Source organism: Hypanus sabinus, chromosome 4, assembly GCF_030144855.1.
Source record: "Hypanus sabinus isolate sHypSab1 chromosome 4, sHypSab1.hap1, whole genome shotgun sequence".
NCBI lineage: Eukaryota > Metazoa > Chordata > Chondrichthyes > Myliobatiformes > Dasyatidae > Hypanus > Hypanus sabinus.
Genome location: NC_082709.1, coordinates 46,342,899 through 46,364,387, shown reverse-complemented (window position 1 = coordinate 46,364,387; position 21,489 = coordinate 46,342,899). Strand labels below are relative to the sequence as shown.

Below are 21,489 nucleotides of genomic sequence, written 5' to 3'. Positions count from 1 at the left end.
GTTTGGCTAGTTTGGAAGAGGCAGCAAACTAAACTGTTGTACTCTTAATACTTACATTGCAATTTGGCACAATACATGCAATTATTTCAGAAAACAAGATTCCAATGAAAGGCTATTTGCTTGAAACATTAACTCTGTTTCTCTATGGTCAAATGCTCATTGACATTTGAGTATTGTCAGTATTCTGTGGATGAATTTCAGGTGTTCCAATTTATCATTTTTCTGCGATTTAGAAATTGTCATTGGCACTGTTCCCTTCTATGTTTTATTATATCACGTAGTCCACCGCCAGTCCTGTATCTGATGTGTATACCATCCTGACAATCATGGAAGGCATCAGTCAGCATAGCAGAGAAGACCATGCTAAAGAGTGTAGGGGTGTGAAGCATCCTTGCTTCACACCGTTCGTCACTGGGAAGGCTTCTGACTTGTCACCATCATCCAAAACTTTCACCATCATGCCATCGTGGAACTTCCAAACAATCGTGATGAACCTGCTAGGGCAGCCAAACTTCTCCATTATCTTCCATAAGCCATCTCTGCTGACCGTATCAAATGCCTTGGTCAGATTGACGAAGGTCACAAAGAGGTCAATGTGCTGCTCTTGACATTTTTCCTGGAGTTAGCGTGCAGCAGATATCATGTCGACAGTTCCACGCTCTGCACGGAAGCCACACTGGCTTTCTGGGAGGGGACCTTGCTCAAGGTGTTGGAGAAGGCAATTAAGCAGGACATGAGCCAAGATCTTCCCAGCTATGGAAAGGAGGGAGATGCCTCGGTGACTGTCACAAGACTGATGGTTGCCTTTCCTCTTGTAGATGTGGACAATGCTGGCATCTTTCAACTGTTGCAGGACCTTTCCTTCGTTCTGCATAGACTGGAAGAGCTCAGTCAGCTTCTGCATCATGAATGGTGCAGAAGCTCCGGCGTCTACAGGCTGTTACAAAGGTAAAGGAGACCGTCGTCAAAGACCTCTTATTCGCTGTTGATTGTGCCCTCAACGCCAGCACAGAACAGAAGATGCAGCGAGAAATGGACTGCTTCTCATGAGCCTATGACAACTTTGGGCTTACAATCAGCACCAAAAAGACTGAAGTTATGTACCAGCCCACACCCGGAAAGCCCTACCAGGAACCACACATCACAGTAAAGGGGCAGAAGCTACTGGCAGCCGACCGCTTTACTTATCTGGGCAGTACTCTATCACGAGCGGTGAACATAGATGCAGAGATCAGCAACAGAATTGCCAAAGCCAGTGCCGCCTTTGGGAGACTCCGTGAGAATGTATGGGAGCGGAGAGGACTCAGCCTTACCACCAAGCTGAAGGTCTACCGAGCAGTGGTTCTCACCACCCTCCTCTATGCCAGCGAGACCAGGACTGTCTACAGCAGACACACTAAACAGCTCAACCACTTCCACTTGAGCTGCCTCCGCAGACTTCTCCACGTACGATGGCAGGACAAAGTCCCAGACACGGAGGTCCTGGAGCGGGCTAGCACCCACAGCGTCAACACCCTCCTACAGAAAGCCCAAGCCAGATGGGCTGGCCATGTCATCAGGATGTCTGACAGTCGACTACCAAAACAGCTGCTGTATGGAGAGCTGAGCCAGGGCAAGCACTCAGTTGGAGGGCAGAAGAAACGTTTCAAAGACTGCCTCAAAGTGTCCCTCAAAGACCTCAACATCAATCCCAGTAGCTGGGAATCGCTTGCTCTGGACCGCCCAACCTGGTGGAGCAGGACCACTAAAGGAGCGTATGCAGCAGAAATCAGACGCACGGCAGAGGCTCAGAGGAAACGCGCTACGCGCAAGGCTCAAGCTACCTCCACTTCCACTGCAACACCTACCCTCATGTGTCCCACATGTGGGCGAGCTTTCAGGGCCTGGATTGGCCTCACCAGTCACCTCCGGACCCATAGTCACAAACCCTCCACCTGACAGAAGTCGTGGTCGTCTTCAACTCCGAAGGACGAACAACAACAACATCACACAGATCTGACATCTTGTAGGTATCAAGTATAGCTAAGTAAAATAAAATCATAGAAGCAGAAAGCACAGAAAGGGGCTCTTCAGTCCAATGCACCCCACCAACCAAGGTGGCTTCCCGAGCTCATCCTATTTGCTTGCATTTGGCTTAAATATTTTCTATCCACGTGCCTGTCCCAATGTAGTTTTAATTGTATCCATCTCCACTATTTCTCCTGGCAGCCTCTACATGAAAAAAAAACTCACATCTAGGAGCCCCTTAAATCTCACTCATCTCACTTTAAATCTATGCCCTCTGGTTTTAGACTCCCCTAAACTGGGAAGAAGACTGTGACACTCTTATCGATGCCCTTCATGATTTCACACATCTTTATAAGCTAATATCTTGTGAATCTTTCCTGTACCCTCTTAGGCTTAATTATATCCTTCCTATAATGCAGTTACCAGAACTGCATACAATATTCCAGGTGTTGTCTCACTAGCATCTTGTACAGCTTCTAGCATGACATTATGTCATTGTAAATAAAATCACAGGTCTCGTACTCAGTTCTGCCATCTTTGCCACCTTGTCTAATCACATTGCTGCTTTCAAGGTACCATATATTTATACCCCTGGATCTCCCTGTTCCAAGGACACCGCCATTCACTGTGTATATCCCACATGGGCTTGACTTACCAAAATGCATCACTTCACAAGTTTCAAAATTAAATTACATCTGCTATTCCCTGGCCTACCTCCCCATTTGAGCTAGATCCTGTTGAAGCCTTACACAACTTTTGTCTCAATCCAGAATGCTATGTTATAGCTGATAAAGCCATTGTTGAAGTACTGAGATATTGACAATATCTCATGAAGATGCACAAAGCAAGCTCCCAGCATCCAAATCACCAACTATATCCTTGAGCTGAAATGATCTGTTTGTAGTGATGCTGAGTGCACAATTTTGTTGGGCTGGGGCTCTCCTGCTCGATTTTGGGAAAGAAAAAAAAGGGAGCAAAAGGGGCCTGGGTTTGATATGTTCTGAAAGACAACAGCTCTGCCAGTGTAGCATTCATTCAATCCTACATTGGAGAGTCAGCGAAGAGGTTTCTTCTCAGGTCTCTTTCAGGAGTAGCACCTAAGCCCACAGTCTTCTGACTCAGACTGAGGGTCACTATCTACTGAGCCACAACATAGGAAATAACTGGTGATTTGGAATCTTAAACCTGTTCTTGTGTAAACTGCAACAGAAACCGAAATCTTATCTATAACAGGGCCTGACACATAAAATGTAAGAAATAAATTTGGAGTAACCACTCAAAAGGTGTCATGATGATTCAGCTATTTGTTTTTTGTAATTGATTTTTTTTTATTGAAGTTCATCATCAAACAAATTTCCATAAGATGTATTTCAGACATTGTACATATATATCATATAATCATATATATCACAAATCCCCACAAGGTATTTATCTGAGGTATACACTTAGAGAAAAGAGTGGAAAGAAAAAACAAGCAAAAGGAAAGAACTATGTACAAATAGGGAGTGATTTTTTTTTACAACATATTCATTGATTTGTGAGAATAAAATCAGGCCTATATTATTGCAACTTGAACAAGTATGGTACTGACAATAGCAAGAAATTAACACTCATCAAATGGGATTTCTTTTAACTAATTTCAATCTCAGCATTTTCCAAGCTGAGCAAAATTTGTCCAGCTGCAGCACATTTCATCTGCAAAAATATACTTCCTCATTAGAAAAAGATACTAAGCACCAAACAATCTGGAATTCCACAGCTATTGTCTATTTCTCACAACTGTCGATTTTGGGTCCAACCAGCCACTTTTCATTTGTTTTTCCTTTTTGATCCCTGATGCCTACATTAAAAGCACTATCCTTTTAATTTATCATTGCTGCTTTCACAAAAATTTCAATTTTTAGTCAAACTCGATCTTCCCTGGACAGAGTCATGCTGACAGTTCCTGAATTTTGAGTTACAGGGTCCCTCTGAATTTGCCATCACTGGGGTTAGGCCAATTAGCTTGTAGCTACTTGATCTATTTGTTTATTTGTTTCTCCAATCATAAATAACCATGTTGTTTATCTTCCAATCATTTGACTCTATGTCAACAGCCAAGGAGGATGAGAAAGTGACAGTTTAAAACATACCCTTTCCTCAGTTTCTTCCATTTACATCCCAGATAACAATTGATTTGAACTTGGTAATTCTTCCATTTTAAAAAGCACTGAAGAATAATCATTTTTTCTTAGTTATAATCTTTCACTAGCTGCCTTCCCAACTAGAGTGTCTGTGTTTTCTCCTCCCACCCCTCAGTGAAAACAGATACAAAGCATTTATTTAGAAACTTATTTATGCTTTCCAGTCAGGTTTATTTGTGATTTATATGCTCATTTTTTCATGTTATTTCTTGCCTTTTTTTATACTATTCTTTTATCTCACATAGTACTTTTCAAATTCCTCCAGGTTTTCTGAATATTTGAATCTGACGATGTTAATTGGACAATTCTACTCTCATTATTCCTTGGCACAGGGTCTTGATTCGGAATTCTTCATCATTTCCTGGGAGAAGGCACACTTAGAATGAACAATGCAAATCTGAGTTCAGCAGAAGGTTTTGCATCACGGAAACCGTACGTTCCACACCACTTTCTGATAAAAGAGTTGAACTGGAATTGAATAAAAACAGAAAATTCTGGAAATACTCAGTAGGCCAGGTCATCCATCACCACTGAAATCCGGGGTGGAAATTCAGCCTTTGCCTCTGGCTGTAAGTGCTCGACAAACTTTACTAGATCTTCCAGATCTAGAAAGTATTCTGCTGAGCTAGACCTTCAAAATCATTTTCACTGCTGATTTTTCCACTTACTATTGCTCGCTGTGCAAGACCTATTAGTAATTTCCTCAGTGAACTAACGAAGAAACATAAAGATATTCTAATCAATTCACTGACTGAGTATCATGCTTAAAAACTTCTGACCCACATTGACATTCAAAACCCAAAGCTATCAACTGTGGCTATAAATATGATTACAAATAAACAGTCACGTTTTGAAACTGATAAAACAACAACAGTTCATGCAAGAGCATATCTGAAAGCAGACCCAAGGCTGGTTTACTAGGAGACACATTGTATGTAATTGTGAATATCGATTAATGGGTTGCAGAGTCAGAATCGCCATTTATGTTTTATAATGAAAGCCCGGCTTTTCTCTTGCATATACGATGCATTCTCTACTGGGAGCAAAATACATTAGAATAATAATCTTTTTCCTGCTTTTATATTTGCTGTTAAATGGCATGCAGCCGAGGAGATGATGTGCACAAACCAAAGCTTGAGTACTGAGAAAGGGCTGTGGTATTACCGCCTATTGTCAGAAAGAATTGAACCACATGGATTAACGTACTGTGGAACAATCTCTAGTTCAGTCAACGTTCTTGTAGTCAGCAAACCATGAAAACCAGTAGCACATTGCAGCATTCCAAGCTTGTGCTGCTACTTGGAATAAGAAGAAAAAAAGACAGAAGCAGAGCCTGAACATTCCAGGGGCTGAACAATAACAGTTCTATCCCCTTTTTAATCAATTAACCCATTAATGTGCAAATAAATGCATTGTGCCCAAGGCCAGGGACAGAACATGGAATCTAGAACATGGATTACTATATGCTATAAGTAATTATGTTTTTTGTATAAAACAAAAACCAGCATCTTTTTCAGGAGACAATTTCTTCCAATCGAGGTTTCTCAGAAAATTAAAAACTGGTGTACCCTTTTTGGTTTCCAGTGATTGTTGTGTCGGGTAGAAATTCAGGACACATCATTATGAAAAGCCTTATCTGCTACTCGTGCTCTGTGTGTCCCAGCTAAGGCAAGGAAGAGGTGAGTAAACTTAAGGAGATCGTACTAGGTCTTGTCAGTAATACAATGGGTGTGGTGTTGAAGGATGATAGAATTAAAAGCAATCTCATGCAACATATGGTTGGAGGAGGGGGCTTCATGTCAGTGGGGAGATTTCAGAGTTTGGAGGAAGTCCATGTTTTCATACCCGCAAGTTTGTTTATTTGATAGTCATCGGCTTCTACTGTATAGCTTTTCCTGCCCCTGATTCATCTGGTTACACTTTATCCACTTGCCCTGCCCTTGCTGACCTACATTGGTTCTAGGATCTATTAAGCCTCAGGTTTTAAACTCATATTCCCATTGTTGATTTTATCATTTTTATAACCACGTAGAGATCTTCTCTCCTCAACCAATAATTCTATTTCTACAAGATGCCAGAACACTTGGAGAATAAAATATAATTCTTCATATTGGACTTAAACTTATTTGGGTTGACATTTTATTAATTTTGCTCAATTCCATTATTATTATCAGCAGGAATTTATTTCCAATTTCAAATATTAACTATAAAGCATTTTAATTTTCTTCATGGCTCAAAGTAAATCATCAGTGTACTTCAAACATGCATTAGTGAAAGAGGAATCCATATCAGAGGTGCAGACAGCAGATTCTGTGGACATGAAGGAAACACCCAGATGGTATGTTGCCTTCCCAGTGCCAGGGTTAGCGATGTCTCAGATTGGGTTCATGGTATTCTAAAGGTGGGGGTGGTGAATGGCCAGGAGAGTGACGAGATAGGTAAGAAAAGGGAGCAGGTCCTGAAAAAAGACTATAGGGTGCTAGGTAGAAAGCCGAAAAGCTGAAACTCCAGGGTAGTAATCTCTGGATTGCTGCCTCTGCAGGTAAGAATAGGATGAATAATAGGATGAAAATAGGCAGATGAACGCATGGCTGAAGGATGGGTACAGAGGGCAGGGTTTCAGATTTCTGGATCACTGGGATCTCTTCTGGGAAAGTTAAGACCTGTACAAAAGGAATGGGTTACTCCTGAACCCAAGGTGTCCAGTGTCCTTGTGGGCAGGTTTACTAGAGCTGTTGGGAAGGGTTTAAACTAATTTGTCAGGGGGATGGGAATTGGAGTGATAGGGTTGAAGATGGGGCAGTTGGAATGCAAGTAGGAGTAGAGTGTAATCACGCTGTGAGGTAGGATGGGTAGATGACAGGACAAAATTGAAGTCAGCAAGATGAGTTAAAGTGTAACAAAAGGGTGACAAATATGGGACTGAAAGTGTTATGTTTGAATGCATACAATATACGAATAAGGTAGATGAGCTTATAGTGCAATTAGAGACTACCAGGTATGTTGTTGTGGGCATCACTGAGTTAAAGGTCATCATTGCGAGCTTATCAACCAAAGATACACATTGTTTTGAAAGGCTAGTCGGGTAGGCAGAGGGGGTGGAGTGGCTCCCTTCATAAAATATGAAAGCAAGCCCTCAGAAAGAGGTGCATTGGATCAGAAGATGTAGAATCCTTGTAGGTAGAGTTAAGAAAATGCAAAGCCAAAAAGATGGGATTTATAGACAGACCTTCAAACAGTAATTTGCAGGCTACAAGTTACAATGGGAGATAGAAAAGGCATGCAAAAAAAGGCAATGTTACAATAGTCATGGGGGATTTCAATATGCAAGTAGATCAGGAAAATCAGGTTGGTGCTAGATTCCAAGAGAGGGAATTTGGAGAATACCTATGAAAGTAGCTTGTGGTTGAGCCCACTAGGTGAATGGCAATTCTGGATTGGGTGTAATGACTCAGATTGGATTGGGGCGCTTAAGGTAAAGGAACCCTTAGGAGGCAGTGATCATATTATGATAGAATACGCCCTGCAGTTTGAGAAAGGGAAGCTAAAATCAGATGTAACTCGATTACAATTGAATAAAGGGAATCACAGAGGCATGAGAGAGATCTGGCCAAGTTTGATTGGAAGGGGACACTAGCAGGGATGGTGGCAGAATAGCAATGGCTGAAGTTTTTGGGAGCAATTTGGAAAGTTCAGGAAAGTTACATCCCAAAGAATAAAAAGCATTCTAAAGGGAGGATGAGGCAACCCTGGCTGACCAGGGAAGTCAATGACAGCATAAGAGCCAAAGCGAGGGCATATAATATAGCAAAAATTAGTGGGAAGGTAAAATATTGGGAAGCTTTAAAAAAGTAACAGAATGCAACTAAAAAAGCCATAAGGAGAGAAAAGATGAAGTATGAGGGTAAACTAGACAATAAGATAAAAGAGGATACCGAAAGTTTTTCAAATATATAAAGAGTAAAAGAAAGACAAGAGTAAATGTCAGACTGCTGGAAAATGATATTGGAGAAGTAGTAATGGGGGACAGCAAAATGGCGGACAAACTTAATCAGTATTTTCTTTCAGTCTTCACTATGGAAAACACTGGCATAATGCAAGAAATGAAGGAACATCATGGGGCAGAAGTGAGTGTTATTGCTATTACTAATGAGAAGGTGCTTGGGAAACTGAAAAGTCTGAAGGCAGATAAGTCACTTGGACCTGATCGACTGCACATCAGCGTTCTAAAAGAGGATGTTAAAGAAATTGTGGAGACATCTTTCAAGAATTGCTAAATTGTAAATGTCGCTTCTCTCTTTAAGAAGGGAGGGAGGCAGAAGAAATGTAATTATAGCCCAGTTACCCTGACTTCAGTGGTGAGAAAGATGTTAATGTCTATTATTAAGGATGAGGTACTTGGAGGCACATGACAAAATAGGCCAAGGTCAGCATGGTTACCTAAAAGAGAGATCTTCCTTGACAAACTGTTGGAATTCTTTGAGGAAATAACAGGCAGGTTAGATAAGGGAGAGTCAGTGGATGTTTATTTGGATTTTCAGAAGGCATTTGACAAGGTGCCACACATGACGCTGTTTAGCAAGAGAAGAGTTCTTAGTATTACAGGAAAGATACTAGCATGGATAGAAGATTGGCTGACTGGCAGGAAGCCAAGAATGGGATTAAAGGGGACTTTTTCTGGCTGGCTGCCAGTGACTTGTGGTGTTCCCCAGGGACTTTACTGGGACTGCATCTTTTCATGTTTTATGTCAGTGCTTTGGATGAAGGATGGCTTTGTGGACAATATGAAGGAAGGTACAGGGGTAGGAAGTGTTGAGGAAGCAGGGTGTCTGTAGACAGACTCAGACAGATTGGGAGATTGTGCAAAGAAGTTTACAGATGCAATATAGTGTACGAATGTGCTCGGTCATGCATTTGGTAGAAGGAATAAAGGAATAGGTTATTTTCTAAATGGGAAGAAAATTAAAAATCCTGAGGCGCAAAGTTAACTTGCAAGATAAGTTGGTGGTGAGGAAGGCAAATGCATTCATATCAAGAGGATTATAACACAAAAGCAGGGACGTAATGCTGAGGCTTTATAAGGCACTGGTGAGGCCACACTTAGAGTATTGTGAGCAGTTTTAGGCCCCTTATCTAAGAAAAGATGTGCTGGCATTGGAGAAGGTTGAGATGAGGTCCAGAAGAATGATCCCAGGAATGAAAAAGTTAATGTATGAGGAGCATTTGATTGAAACCTATCGAATATTGAAAGGCTTAGATAGAATGAATGTGGAGACAATGTTTCTTAAAGTGGAGGAGTCAAGGACCAGAAGGCACAGTCTCAGAATAGAGGGACATCCTTTTAAAAGGGAGATGTGGAACAATTTCTTTAGCCAGAGGGTGGCAAATTTGTGGAATTCGTCATCACAAACTGCTGTGCAGGCAAAATCATTGGGTATATTTAAGGAGGAGGTTGAATGGTTCTTAATTAATCAGGGTGTCAAAGGTTATGGAGTGAAGGCAGGTGAATGAGGTTGAGAGTGATAATAAATCAGCCATGATGGAATAGTGGAACAGACTCGATGGGCTGAATGGCCTAATTCTGCTCCTATGATTTATGGTATTATCATTACCCTTGTTACTTAAACCACATTCATGCCAAAATGTAGTCTGATGTAACTTTAATTACACAAGGTGATTAGTGTCAACAGCACAGACATACTCTTGTGTACTCAACTTACTGCTGAGATATAATTTATGCCATTAAGAGCACACTTATGTATGCTGTGAGTACAATTAAAATTACTGATAGTTACCAGTTGAGTCTCGGAAGAGTGAGTAGCTCTTGCAAACTGATTATACTTTTCCTTTTAGACTCCTCTTATTTCTATATTTTCACATTCAACATCATCCAGGGACAATTATGATTGTGGGGGCGGTAGACAGGTTGGGAAGTTTGGATTGTGATGGGAGAGGGAGAGCAGGTTTGGTTTGACAGATTTTCAGAGAAACTGAATTTATCTGCAAACTCTTCAATCATGAAGGTGCCACTTCAGCTGCCAGCTGTTCACCAGAGGAAATGAGGCACAGCCTAAGTAATCCTGGAGGTGTCTTTCATGGGGGCCAGTAATTTATTAGCCCAGCTAGGATGAAGGCACTGTTGAATCTGATGTCAAGAAAAGTGCACTCTTTAGATAAGTATTAGCGGGACACCATTCTTCTAAAAGTGATTGTTGAATTCAAAGTTTTAGATTAGTAATAGAGAAGGATATGAAACAATCAAAGATGGACCCTCTCTATTGGAATAAAGTTCAAAGATCACAGTTCAAATTCAATTTTATTATCAAAGTACATATATGTCACCATATGTAACCCTGAGATTCATTTTCTTGTGGACATACTGAATAAATCAATAGAATAATAGCCAAACAGAATCAATATAAGATTGCCAGCTAGGATGTTCAACCAGAGTGCAGAAGACAACGAATTGTGCAAGTACAAAAGAATAAATAATGGTAACCAAATAAGCAATAAATGTTGAGGACCTGAGATGAAGACCTTGAAAGTGAGTCCAGTTGCTAAAACATTTCAATGATGGAGCAAGAGAAGTTGAGTGAAGTTGTCATTAGAATAACCAAGTGTCCAGCCAAGGTAAATAGAACAAATAGACAGAAGTGACTGTGCTGTCTGATAAGCTTCATGGACAGGCTTAAAGTAGAAGTGCGAAGGGCCAAGAAACTAATCCAGGACCCCTTAATGATAATGAGATAGAGAATATGGCAAAACAAAATGAAAGAGGATGTGCTTGTATATCAGGTAAATTTTCAATTGAGAATCAGACAAATTGCAAAATGTTGAGAGAGGGAGTGAAGAAAATAAAACTGGCTGAGAGGGAGAGAATGGTAGTTAACATCAAACAATTTCAACTACCATGTAAACTGCGAGTTGTAAGAGGCAGGGCAGGACCTACCAAAAACAAAATTGGTACATGTTTTGAGGTCAGGGTAAGAATAAAATTGGGGGAGTAGTTAATTGGTTTATTATTGTCAAATGTACCAAGGTACAGTGAAAATCGTAAACACTAGAGATTCTGCAGATACTAGAAATTTAGAGTAACACACACAAAATGTAGGAGGAACCCAGAAGGTCAGGAATTACCTATGGGTAGGAATAAACAATCAATGTTTCCAACCGAGGCCCTTCACCTGGATGAAGGAGTATCTTGGCCAGAACCTTTGACTGTTTATTCATTTCCATAGATAATGCCTGACCTGCTGAGTTCCTCCAGCATTTTGCATGTATTCCAGTGAAAATCTTATCTTGCATACCTTCCATACATATCAATTCATTGCAGCCATGCTTTGTGGTAATACAAGGAAAACCAATAACAGAGCACGGGTTAAAGTTATACAGTCCAGAGAAAGTGCACTGCAGTTAGGTAATAAGGAGCCGTCGCCGGCAGTGCAGTCCACGCACCCACCACTCTCTGTGTGAAAAACTTACCCCTGACATCCTCTTTGCATCTACACTTTAAAACTATGCCCCCTCATGTTAGCCCTTTCAGCCCGGGGAAAAAGCCTCTGACTATCCACACGATCAATGCCTCTCATCACCTTATACACGTCTATCAGTTCACCTCTCATTCATCCTCTTGCTCCAAGGAGAAAAGGCCAAGTTCACTCAACCTATTCTCATAAGGCACACTCTCCAATCCAGGCAACACCCAGTAAATCCCTTCTGCAATGCCTCTATAATATCCACAAAAGAGGACATAAGCAGGTTATAAAGAGATATACATTAGTTACATGAATGGAAAAGATTTGTTGAATTATAACATGGAAGAAAGTGTAAAAATTTCTTTTCTGGCATTAAAAATGTTTAAAAGGAAAAAACCAAAATATACTTTGGCAAACTGGATTATAGTGGTCAGATATCATCTATGCAGAAAGATATTTTAAATTTGCCAAATCTTAAATATGCTCTTGAATTAATGTGACTCAATGCTTATTAAATTTAGTACATTGTGTACATTCTCAGTTATTCCCAAATGAACAAACCTGAACATTTTCATTAACCCTCAGGGAACAGAGTTTAAATTAGTGATTCTGAGCAGATTCCCTTGGTGTGGATGGAAAAAGCACATTATTGACAGCAATGCCCAAATTTACACCTCTCAACTGGCACATGTGGAAGGCATAAGCTGCTTAAAATGTCACGCAACAATCACAACAGTGCTGGTGACTTTCCTACCAGTACAACTGCAAACGGCCAGCAATACTTGGGATAGGTGCTGCAGGGGTAAAAAAAAAACAAGTTTGGGGACAGAAAGATATCAAGCACACAGCAGGACCAGGTCAGAGGTCTGCCCAGTTTTCATGATACTAAAAATGTTGCTTTTTTAAAGATATATCCTCCAGTACACATCCATAATCTATAAAATCTCTCACCAATTATTTCACAGGTTTTTGTCAACTCTAATGAAAGAATAACTCTTACCTTATTTCTTTTTAAATCAAAACTCACTTTTCTAAGGAAAGCGGGTTTTCCCTGGGGTAGTGGGTGCTAGGGCTACAGGTATATATTCCAACACTTCTCAAGAATGAGGGTTATCCACTAGTCTTTCAGTAAAACCAGAACCCATTTTACTGCCTTTACAGGTACCAAGCCAGAGGCAAGGATACATTACTCTGCCTAAACTGCTTGTGTTATTTACGAAAATCATTATCTTCATCATGTGTCATATCGAGCGACCATGACAGTTCTTGGCAAGTTTTCAACAGAATTGGTTTACCATTGCATTCTTCTGGGCAGTGTTTTTACAAGATGGGTGACCCTAACCATTATCAATACTCTTCAGAGATTGTCTGTTTGGTGTCAGTGGTCGTATAACCAGGACTTGTGATATGCACCAGATGCTCATACGACCATCCACCACTGGCTCCCGTGGCTTCACGTGACGCTGATCTTGGGGCTAAGCAGGAGCTCCACCTTTCCCCAAGGGTGACCTGCAAGCTAGAGGAAGGAAGAAGTACCTTACATCTCCTTTGGTAGAGACATATCTTCACCCTGTCATCCAAGTGAAACTATTATCAACCTTTAAAGCTGCAAAGTTAATATCCTTTCACATTAATCATTCGACTCAGACCTACAAGCAGATGTACTGTTGGAAGCATTGGCTACTGCAATTTGAATGCCCTGATACATAAGGATCTGCAGACTGTAATGGACTCTGCCCAATCACAGTCTTACCATTGGTAGTATCTACAGAAGGTGTTGTCTCAAAAAGGCAATGTCCATCAAAGATCCCAAAAATCCAGGCCATTTCCTCGCAGCTTCCATTGGGAAGGAGATACAGAAGTCTCAAGTTCTAAGCTGCCATGTTCAAGAGTAACTACTTCCCTTCAGCCATTCAGTTATTGAACCAACCAGCAGACTTTAATCACTACAGTTTTACAACACCATGATCACTTTGCTCCCTCTTTGCACTAAAAAGGACTATATTTGTTCAAATTATGTTATTTCTTGTAAAAAAATATTGCATGTAATTTGTTTTTCCTGTGAATGCTGCTTACATAATGCCATTTCTCTGTGATACAGCTGCAAGTTTACACTGCATTTGCATTTACGTGTACTTGTAAGTAGCACAATTTAACTAAAACCGGAAAGAGACAGTTAAGTAACTTCACATTTAGCATTTAGTATTTCACAGACAAAATACTGTAGGAGTCCCCTTATAGAGAAATCTTTACCTGGATCTTTTGAACAATCTGGTGTTGAATTGTTCTTGCTATCTGTAATGTCCTTGTGTGATGCCAGAAAGAGCACAACCTCGCCCTTCTCATTCTTAATTGGAACAATATCCAGCAGGCACCAAAAGGATGCACCTGAAAAATCAAGCAATTGATATTAGTGTAATTAATAAAAAAACTACGCATGCAAGCCCACAGCTTTAATAAGACAAATAAGAAAATGTATTCAAGGAGTCCCTAGTTCATCTTCTTTTACAATAAATCATGGCACAGGCTTTTTCTGTGTGATCAAATCACAAATATCAGTGTTCAAGATCTGTTTGTGTATGGACACCATTCATGAAGTTACTCATACACATGTTGTTAACCCATGTTTCCTTGGTACTATCCTCACCAGCAACATGTTTGGCAAGTTTGACTAAGTGCAGGAAAACCCAAACAGCAGGTGGAATTACAGTTGGAGACCCCTCTGGAGAACATTGTTTACATGGGTGTTGTGTTGGTTATGTTTCAGGCTAGTTAAATTTGGGTGAGGAACTTGGTAGTTGAACTGCTTACCATTTTTTTTTCTACTGAGATGTGAGTTCTCCAATATAATATGGCATTACGGCATACCATGGACTAGTTTGGCAGCTAATTATAAATTAACAAAAAGCCATGAAAAACATCTAACTGTCTGCAGCATCATTGATTCAGAAGTCATTACAAGTCAAATAACATTAGCTAGCAAGGAAATATTATAGTTAAATAACTCATTCCACTTGAACCAATATTTGACACCCAGTCACGCACATAAAAGGTCAGATGATCAAAAGCTTGGTTAAGAATGTAGGTGTTAAGGGTTAGTGAGAGGCACTGAAGTAAGGAGATTAAGGATTTAGTCATGCAATTTATTATGCATATCACCTACTCTACATTTGCTCCCTTACCATCATAAATTGGAGCTTTAAAATGTTTTGTTTAATAGTAACAACAGAACCAGAGGCACATTGTGAATGAGATTCACAAATTAACAATGAAATGGCCCCATTCTGACCTGATGTCTTGGACACAGCATTTGCCATTCAAAGTCTTAAATACTAATTGACATTTCTTCACTTATAGTTCTGTAACTAGGTACATTGGGAAAACATCTTTTTATGCAGCGAGGGTAAGTAACTTGGCTGATTCTCTGCCTGCGAGGGTGGTGGTGGAGATTTTCATGAGGAAATTGGATTGGTGCTTGAGGGGAATACACTTACAATGATGGAATGGAAGAAATTGACTGACTGGATTTCACCATAGAAAGCTGGCATCAACTAGATGGGCCAAATGGACTCCTTCTGTGCTATCATGATTCTGCAGCTCTGCAGAATGTCACTTTTGCTGCAAACTCAGACAGAATGCATTTGATGGCAAACTCATGATTGGCTAGACCAATCCTACACCAAATATTCGCATAGCTACCAATCTGCTCTTTGTGCCAAGCCATACTTTACTGATGGAACACTGATTACATTTGGATTTTATTGATTATTTTCAACTCAATAGGAAATAATAAAACCAAGTACAGCTACTTATACACATAAAGTATAAACAGTCCCCCGATCTTACAATTCAATAAATTTACAAACTTGTGAAAGAATTTGAATTAATATGTTAACGAGTGTTGAAGCAGCTGGCAGTTCAGGAGTTCACAACGTACCGATGAATAGACACCAAAAATGTTAACTATGCTCTGAGAAAGGAATGGCATAGTCCACACAAGTTCATCAAAACAAGAACAATACCACAAAAGGTACTATTTTAAATTATGTATATTTGCTTTGTGCTTTCTCGGCTGAACTATCCAATCACTCTACTACTTGCTCTCCCACCGCTCTGCAATTTCATTCCTTTACGTTCCTCAAATCAATTTTGGAAATCATAATTGTTGCATTTACTCCCTACATCCCTTTTAAGTCTTGCATTCCAGATCAGTGGAGCTTTCCTATACAGAAATAATTCTCAACTTCCTACCTTTTGCATTTGAATTACCTTAAATTGATTTTTTTTTTGGCTATCAACCTCCTGCCAAGTGTTCCTATGTGAACGGTAGCAATAACTTTGCGGCCTTCCTATTATTTTCTACTTTAGCTTCATCTTTCCCATTATGTTTCAATCAAAGGGGTTGCTGAAATAACAGCTATTTATACCAAGCAGAGTTTTACATTAAAAATAAGACCCCCAAAGAGGCAGTTAGGAAATGTGACCCAATTAGCTATTAGAGTTCATGAAGTGTATTGACAAGTAACATTATATTACTGATTTTAGTTCATAACATAGACGGGTAGAGACAAAGGACGATACCCTGCCACCTTCAAGGTATTGTAATCTCTCAATCTTAACTAAAGGTTTTTACACTAGAGATAAAATAATTCTGCATTTTTTATCATCTACTAATGATCTCTAGTCAGCACTCGCTCAGATTTGGTTGCAACCACATTACTGTCACTAATCTTACATTTATTTTTTCTCTCCATTTAACCTGCATTCTTTATTTTTTATTATATTGCTACTGTGCTTGGAAAGACAAAGGAATGTCGCTTTGAGAAGTGACATTTTGTTTTAGTGCAATATGAAAGTGGGAAACCACAGGAAAGGCACCAGAGAGCAGAGATATTCTTTAGAGAGAGAGAGAAATGAAAAGTATAGAAAGCAGACAATGATGCTGAATAAGTTGACAGTGACATGTTAGAAAGTATTTGCAAATACTGGACCCTATACAGCCTTTGTCACGTGGAGAAAGTTAAGTCTGTACACAACTGTAGGTAATGTTGCCACACTTAATGGACTGAATTTTTGACACATGCTGCCACTATTATATAGTTCATTTAGAATTACTGATTGGTGATGAATTTTAGGCAATTGTATGCAAAAATCATACAAGGATGCCTAATATTTTGGTAGGGGAGAACCTAGAGGGTGTCCACAACTGCTCTACATGCGACTGCAATAAGCTGCACGGTTAGGTTCTCCGCTCTAGGCTCTCTGTCTATCCTTCTCACTGCCTCTGTAATGCAGTCAGCATAATTGAAGACACCACCCACCCTGGACATTCTCCCTTCTCCCCTCTTCCATCGGACAGAAGATATGGAAGTCAGAAAGAATGTGCCACCAGGCTCAAGGACTGCTGCTACCCCACTGTTGTAAGACTAGTGCATGGTTCCCTAGTACAATAAGATGGACTTGTGACCTCACAATCTACCTGGTTGTGATCTTGCACCTTATTTATTTATTTACTTGGAGATACAATGCAGAACAGGCCGTTTTGGTCCAACAGGCCACATTGTCCAGCAACCAACCTATTTAACTCTAGCCTAATCACAGGAAAATTTTCAATGACCAACCAATATGTCTTTGAGCTGTTGGAAGAAACCTGAACACCCAGAGGAAACCCATGCAATTCACAGGCAAAATAGACAAACTCTTTATAGATCAGCTCTGCACTTTCTCCGTAGCTGTTGCGCGTTATTCTGCACACTGTTACTGTTTTAGCTCCATGCACTGTGTAATGATCTGTATGAACAGTATACAAGACAAGCTTTTCACTGTATTTCAGTAAATGTAACAATAATAAACCAATATCAATTCCATACATACCGTCAATTCTAATAGTTTGAGCTACATCATATAGATTTGCTTAGTATAGGATACATACATTGAAGCATACAAAAGAACAACACTATGCTGCAAAATTATCTCCTAGAATAATGATAATAAATAATGGTTATCAGTGTTAGCATATTTTCCCAGTTCTGAATTATGCTTTGCGTTGGTTCGTTCCCCTACTATATTCCCATGACACAAGAAGACAGCTGCAGTGCTACTGACTAGTACAGCTGTGGCCCTGATCTAAGGCCACACACCACCTCACTGGTGACGGGTCTGATTGACTTTCTGAGTCTTGCCTCAGGAAAAGTGGATTGAGTGTTACGTTCCTGAATGTGGAACTATTCAGAATGCATCCGACCATTCAAGATAGCCACCCACAACATCTATGCTATTCAGTATAATTTTTGTGTACAGCAAGTTATACTGAAAAAATTCCTGGTATTTGCCAGGAGCAGCAGATTTGCACAATTCCCTGAATAAGATAAGTGAGTTGAATAATCTGATTCATTCCTTTGGTGTGATGCATACCACTAATTTCTCCCAAATGATATAGATGCAAAAGTATGTTAATCATTGAGATAGCAATTTTATTGTGTATAGGGAAATACAACAAAGATAGCTCAAAATCATTTGTAAGTGAATAATTAAATTAAAATGTTTGGATAAACAACTGTAACTTGTTTAACTAATAATAAGATGATAAAAATTAACAAAAACCATATGATGAAATGAAAGCAATTGTTATTATCTTACTTCAGGATTACAGTCTGCTTAAGTTAATTTTCAACCAACAAATCAGGCATTGTGAAGCGAGCTCATAGACATGATATTTTGTTGGAATATGCAAGAGCATTGAGCTCTTTCACCCTTTGAATCTGTTTTGCTGTTCAGATGATGACTGACCTGTACTATATTTCCATTTTCCTATCCTTTCCCCCAAATCACTGAACACCTTTGTTTGGCTGAAATCTATTAAGTTCAGATATAAGTTTAACAATTGATTTACTATTAACAGCTAGAGTGTCTCTAGAAATCTTTCCTAGTCTCTCCTGAAACACTTGGATCATATTTTTATACAATGCCCCTAGTTCTCCAAACAATGGAAATATTTTGTTCAAAGTTCAAAGTACTTTGTACATACAACTCTGAGATTCTTTTTCTTGCAGGCATTCACAGTATGAAAATAGTTTAACTATAGTCCTGTGCAAAGGTCTATGTAGCTAGGGTGCATAGGACTTTTGTGCAGTACTACATCTGCCAATCCGGAGATGAGAATGAGGCTGTAAATCTGGCGGGAGCAAAGGATGTTGGGAATGGTGAGGGTGGAACTCCATGGGAGGGGTGTGGGACTGGTGGCAGAGGGGGAGTGCCAGGGTTGGAGTTTGGCATGGGTGAAGAATCCAGGCAAGGTCTGCTCCCGGTGTGGCGAGGCAAGCCACGTGGTCCAGGACTGCCTCGCACCAGTGCCACACCATAGCCCAGCACAGCCATTAGGGAACAACCATTGGGCAGTGCCACTCGAGACCTCCGGCACAGTCCCTCCATTGTGCCTCTCCGAATGGGCTATTTAGGGGACAAGCAAGGCCTGGAGAGATTCCCTCAGCTGATGAACCTAGCGAGAAATTTGACATCTCCAACGGTGTTAAACAGGGCTGTGTGCTTGCACCAGTACCTTTCAACCTTTTCTTCACTCAAGTACTAATGCATGCCGTCAAAGACCTAAACCTGGGCGTTTATATCAAATACCGCCTGGACGGGTCACTCTTTGACCTACGTCGCCTTGCAGCACACACAAAGACCCTCCGAAAGCTGTCCATAGAAGCGCTCTTTGCAGATGACTGTGCACTCATGGCGCACCGAGAGGACCACCTACAAACAATGGTCAGCAGATTCTCCACTGCATCTAAATTGTTCGGCTTGACAATCAGCCTCGGTAAAACAGAGGTCCTCCTGCAGCCTGCACCTAACAGCTCCCCGCCACAGCCATGCATCACCATCAATGACACACAACTACGGTACGTTGACACTTCAAATACCTGGGGAGTACCATCTCCAGCGATGGTGCCCTTGATAAAGAAATCCCGTCAAGGATCCAGAAAGCAAGCCAGGCACTCGGAAGGCTCCGGGTCAAAGTTCTGCAGCACAAAGACATTCGCCTCTCCACTAAACTGAAGGTTTACAATGCTGTTGTGGTCTCATCACTTCTATATGGCTGTGAAACCTGGACACTGTATCGCAGACATGTCAATCAGCTAGAACAATTCCACAATCGCGCTCTGCGATCAATAATGCAGATCCTCTGGCAAGACCGTATCTCCAACCTGACAGTCCTGGACAGAACCAATTCCACAAGCATTGAAGCCAAGGTTTTGAAGGCTCAGCTCAGATGGACCGGCCATGTGATCCGAATGGATGAGTCCAGAACGCTGCGTCAGTTGTTCTAGGAAGAACTAGAGCCCAAGGTCACCCAAGGAAGAGGTACAAGGACAAGCTCGTCAAACCTTAAGTGGGCCAAACTCCAGCCCCGCGATCTCGAACACACTGCTGCTGATCAGTCCAAGTGGCACAATCGATGCTCCAAGGCAGCAAACAACTTCCAAGCTAACTGGCGCATGCAGCGCCTCAAGGCGAGTCAAGAAAGACACAGGAAGGCGTCCGCTGCTGCCCCATCTGCAACCGTATCTGCGCTTCGGATTTCGGCCTCAGAAGTCATATGCGTGCCCACAGACATTGACTGCGCAACACATTTGTCTTCCTCGGACTTCGAGAGACTACTACTACGAAGGCGTATTTGTGGACCGTGTGGTGCAGGGTAACAGGTATCAGGTGGGACACCAGCATGGACCAACTATCTTCTGGATGGACAAGGATGGTGGTCCAGCTGGCTATGGTCACCTGCAACCGTGGGCAATGAAAGGGAAGAGATGGCTGCACATTGCAATGGGGAAAACGAGGTGTGGCTGATCGACACCCGGGAGTTCTACATCATTGGCTTGGACCTGCTGTCCCACTGGGTGGCCCATGTAGATGTGCCAGGGTCAACTCTCTATCTTGATGCTGAAGCCATGGCTCTCCGGCAGGGCAGCTCCAGAAAGCACACCCGGAGGTGGCAGTAATAACCATCATCGGTCTCACAGCGGTCCACCGCTTTGCAGCACACCTTGTACTGGGCCAAAGCAACCAGGGGTAAACGGTGGTTGTGACGCTGCAGGTAGCAGCCAGCGATGAGGTAGACCTCCCCACCATTGACCATCAGCTGCGTTGTGAGCAGGTGAGTGATCCTGTGCTGGCCCAGGTGTTTGTGGGACAGCAGCTAGAGTGGGCAGAAGACTCTGCCCTGACCAAAGCCCTATACTCTCAGTGGGGCACAGTGGAGATGCACGGTGTGTTGCTATCCTGGTGTGGCTGTTTTCTGACGACATCTTCTGCAGCTGGGGGCTGCACTCCAGGGTGCTGCGCTCAGTGCACGGGCTGGTGGGGGTTGCAAAGGTGCTGGGCAAGGTTCATGAATGCTTCTACTGGCCTGAGTACAAGCAGGACGTGGAGCTGTTTGTGCACTACTGTGAAATTTGCATATCCTGGGAGGAGCAGGGCTGCCAGTCAAGGGCAGTACCCTGGGGGTTCCCACTACGGGTCGACTGTCCCACCCAGAGGAAGGGACTATCCTCCAAATTTGGAAGCCATTGGAAAGGACCTGGAGAACTGTTCAACAACATCTTCAATGTGGTGTACTGGGTGCAGTTCCCTGAGCAACAGACCAAGACTGACTGGCACTGTGGTGGCCCTCGGCCACCACTGACCCGGTGAGGCCAAAGGAAGGAAGTGACACTCCGGGTGCCCTGCTTCTCGCCTCACCAAACAGCGTCTCCCATGTGGGGGTGGCTACAGACACCCACAGCACCCCAGGTGGCAGCGTCAACCATCACTCAGACTTTGGA

The 21,489-nt window shown here is 41.6% G+C and overlaps 1 protein-coding gene across 1 annotated transcript in view; it reads right to left on the bottom strand.

Moving 5' to 3' along the window:
- kcnh3 (potassium voltage-gated channel, subfamily H (eag-related), member 3) overlaps window positions 1-21,489 on the bottom strand; it is a 604,827-nt gene that overhangs the window by 271,139 nt on the left and 312,199 nt on the right. The window contains exon 3 of the mRNA XM_059966998.1: window positions 13,919-14,053. Coding sequence (XP_059822981.1) covers window positions 13,919-14,053 — 135 coding nt within the window. The remainder of the gene's footprint in view (window positions 1-13,918; window positions 14,054-21,489) is intronic.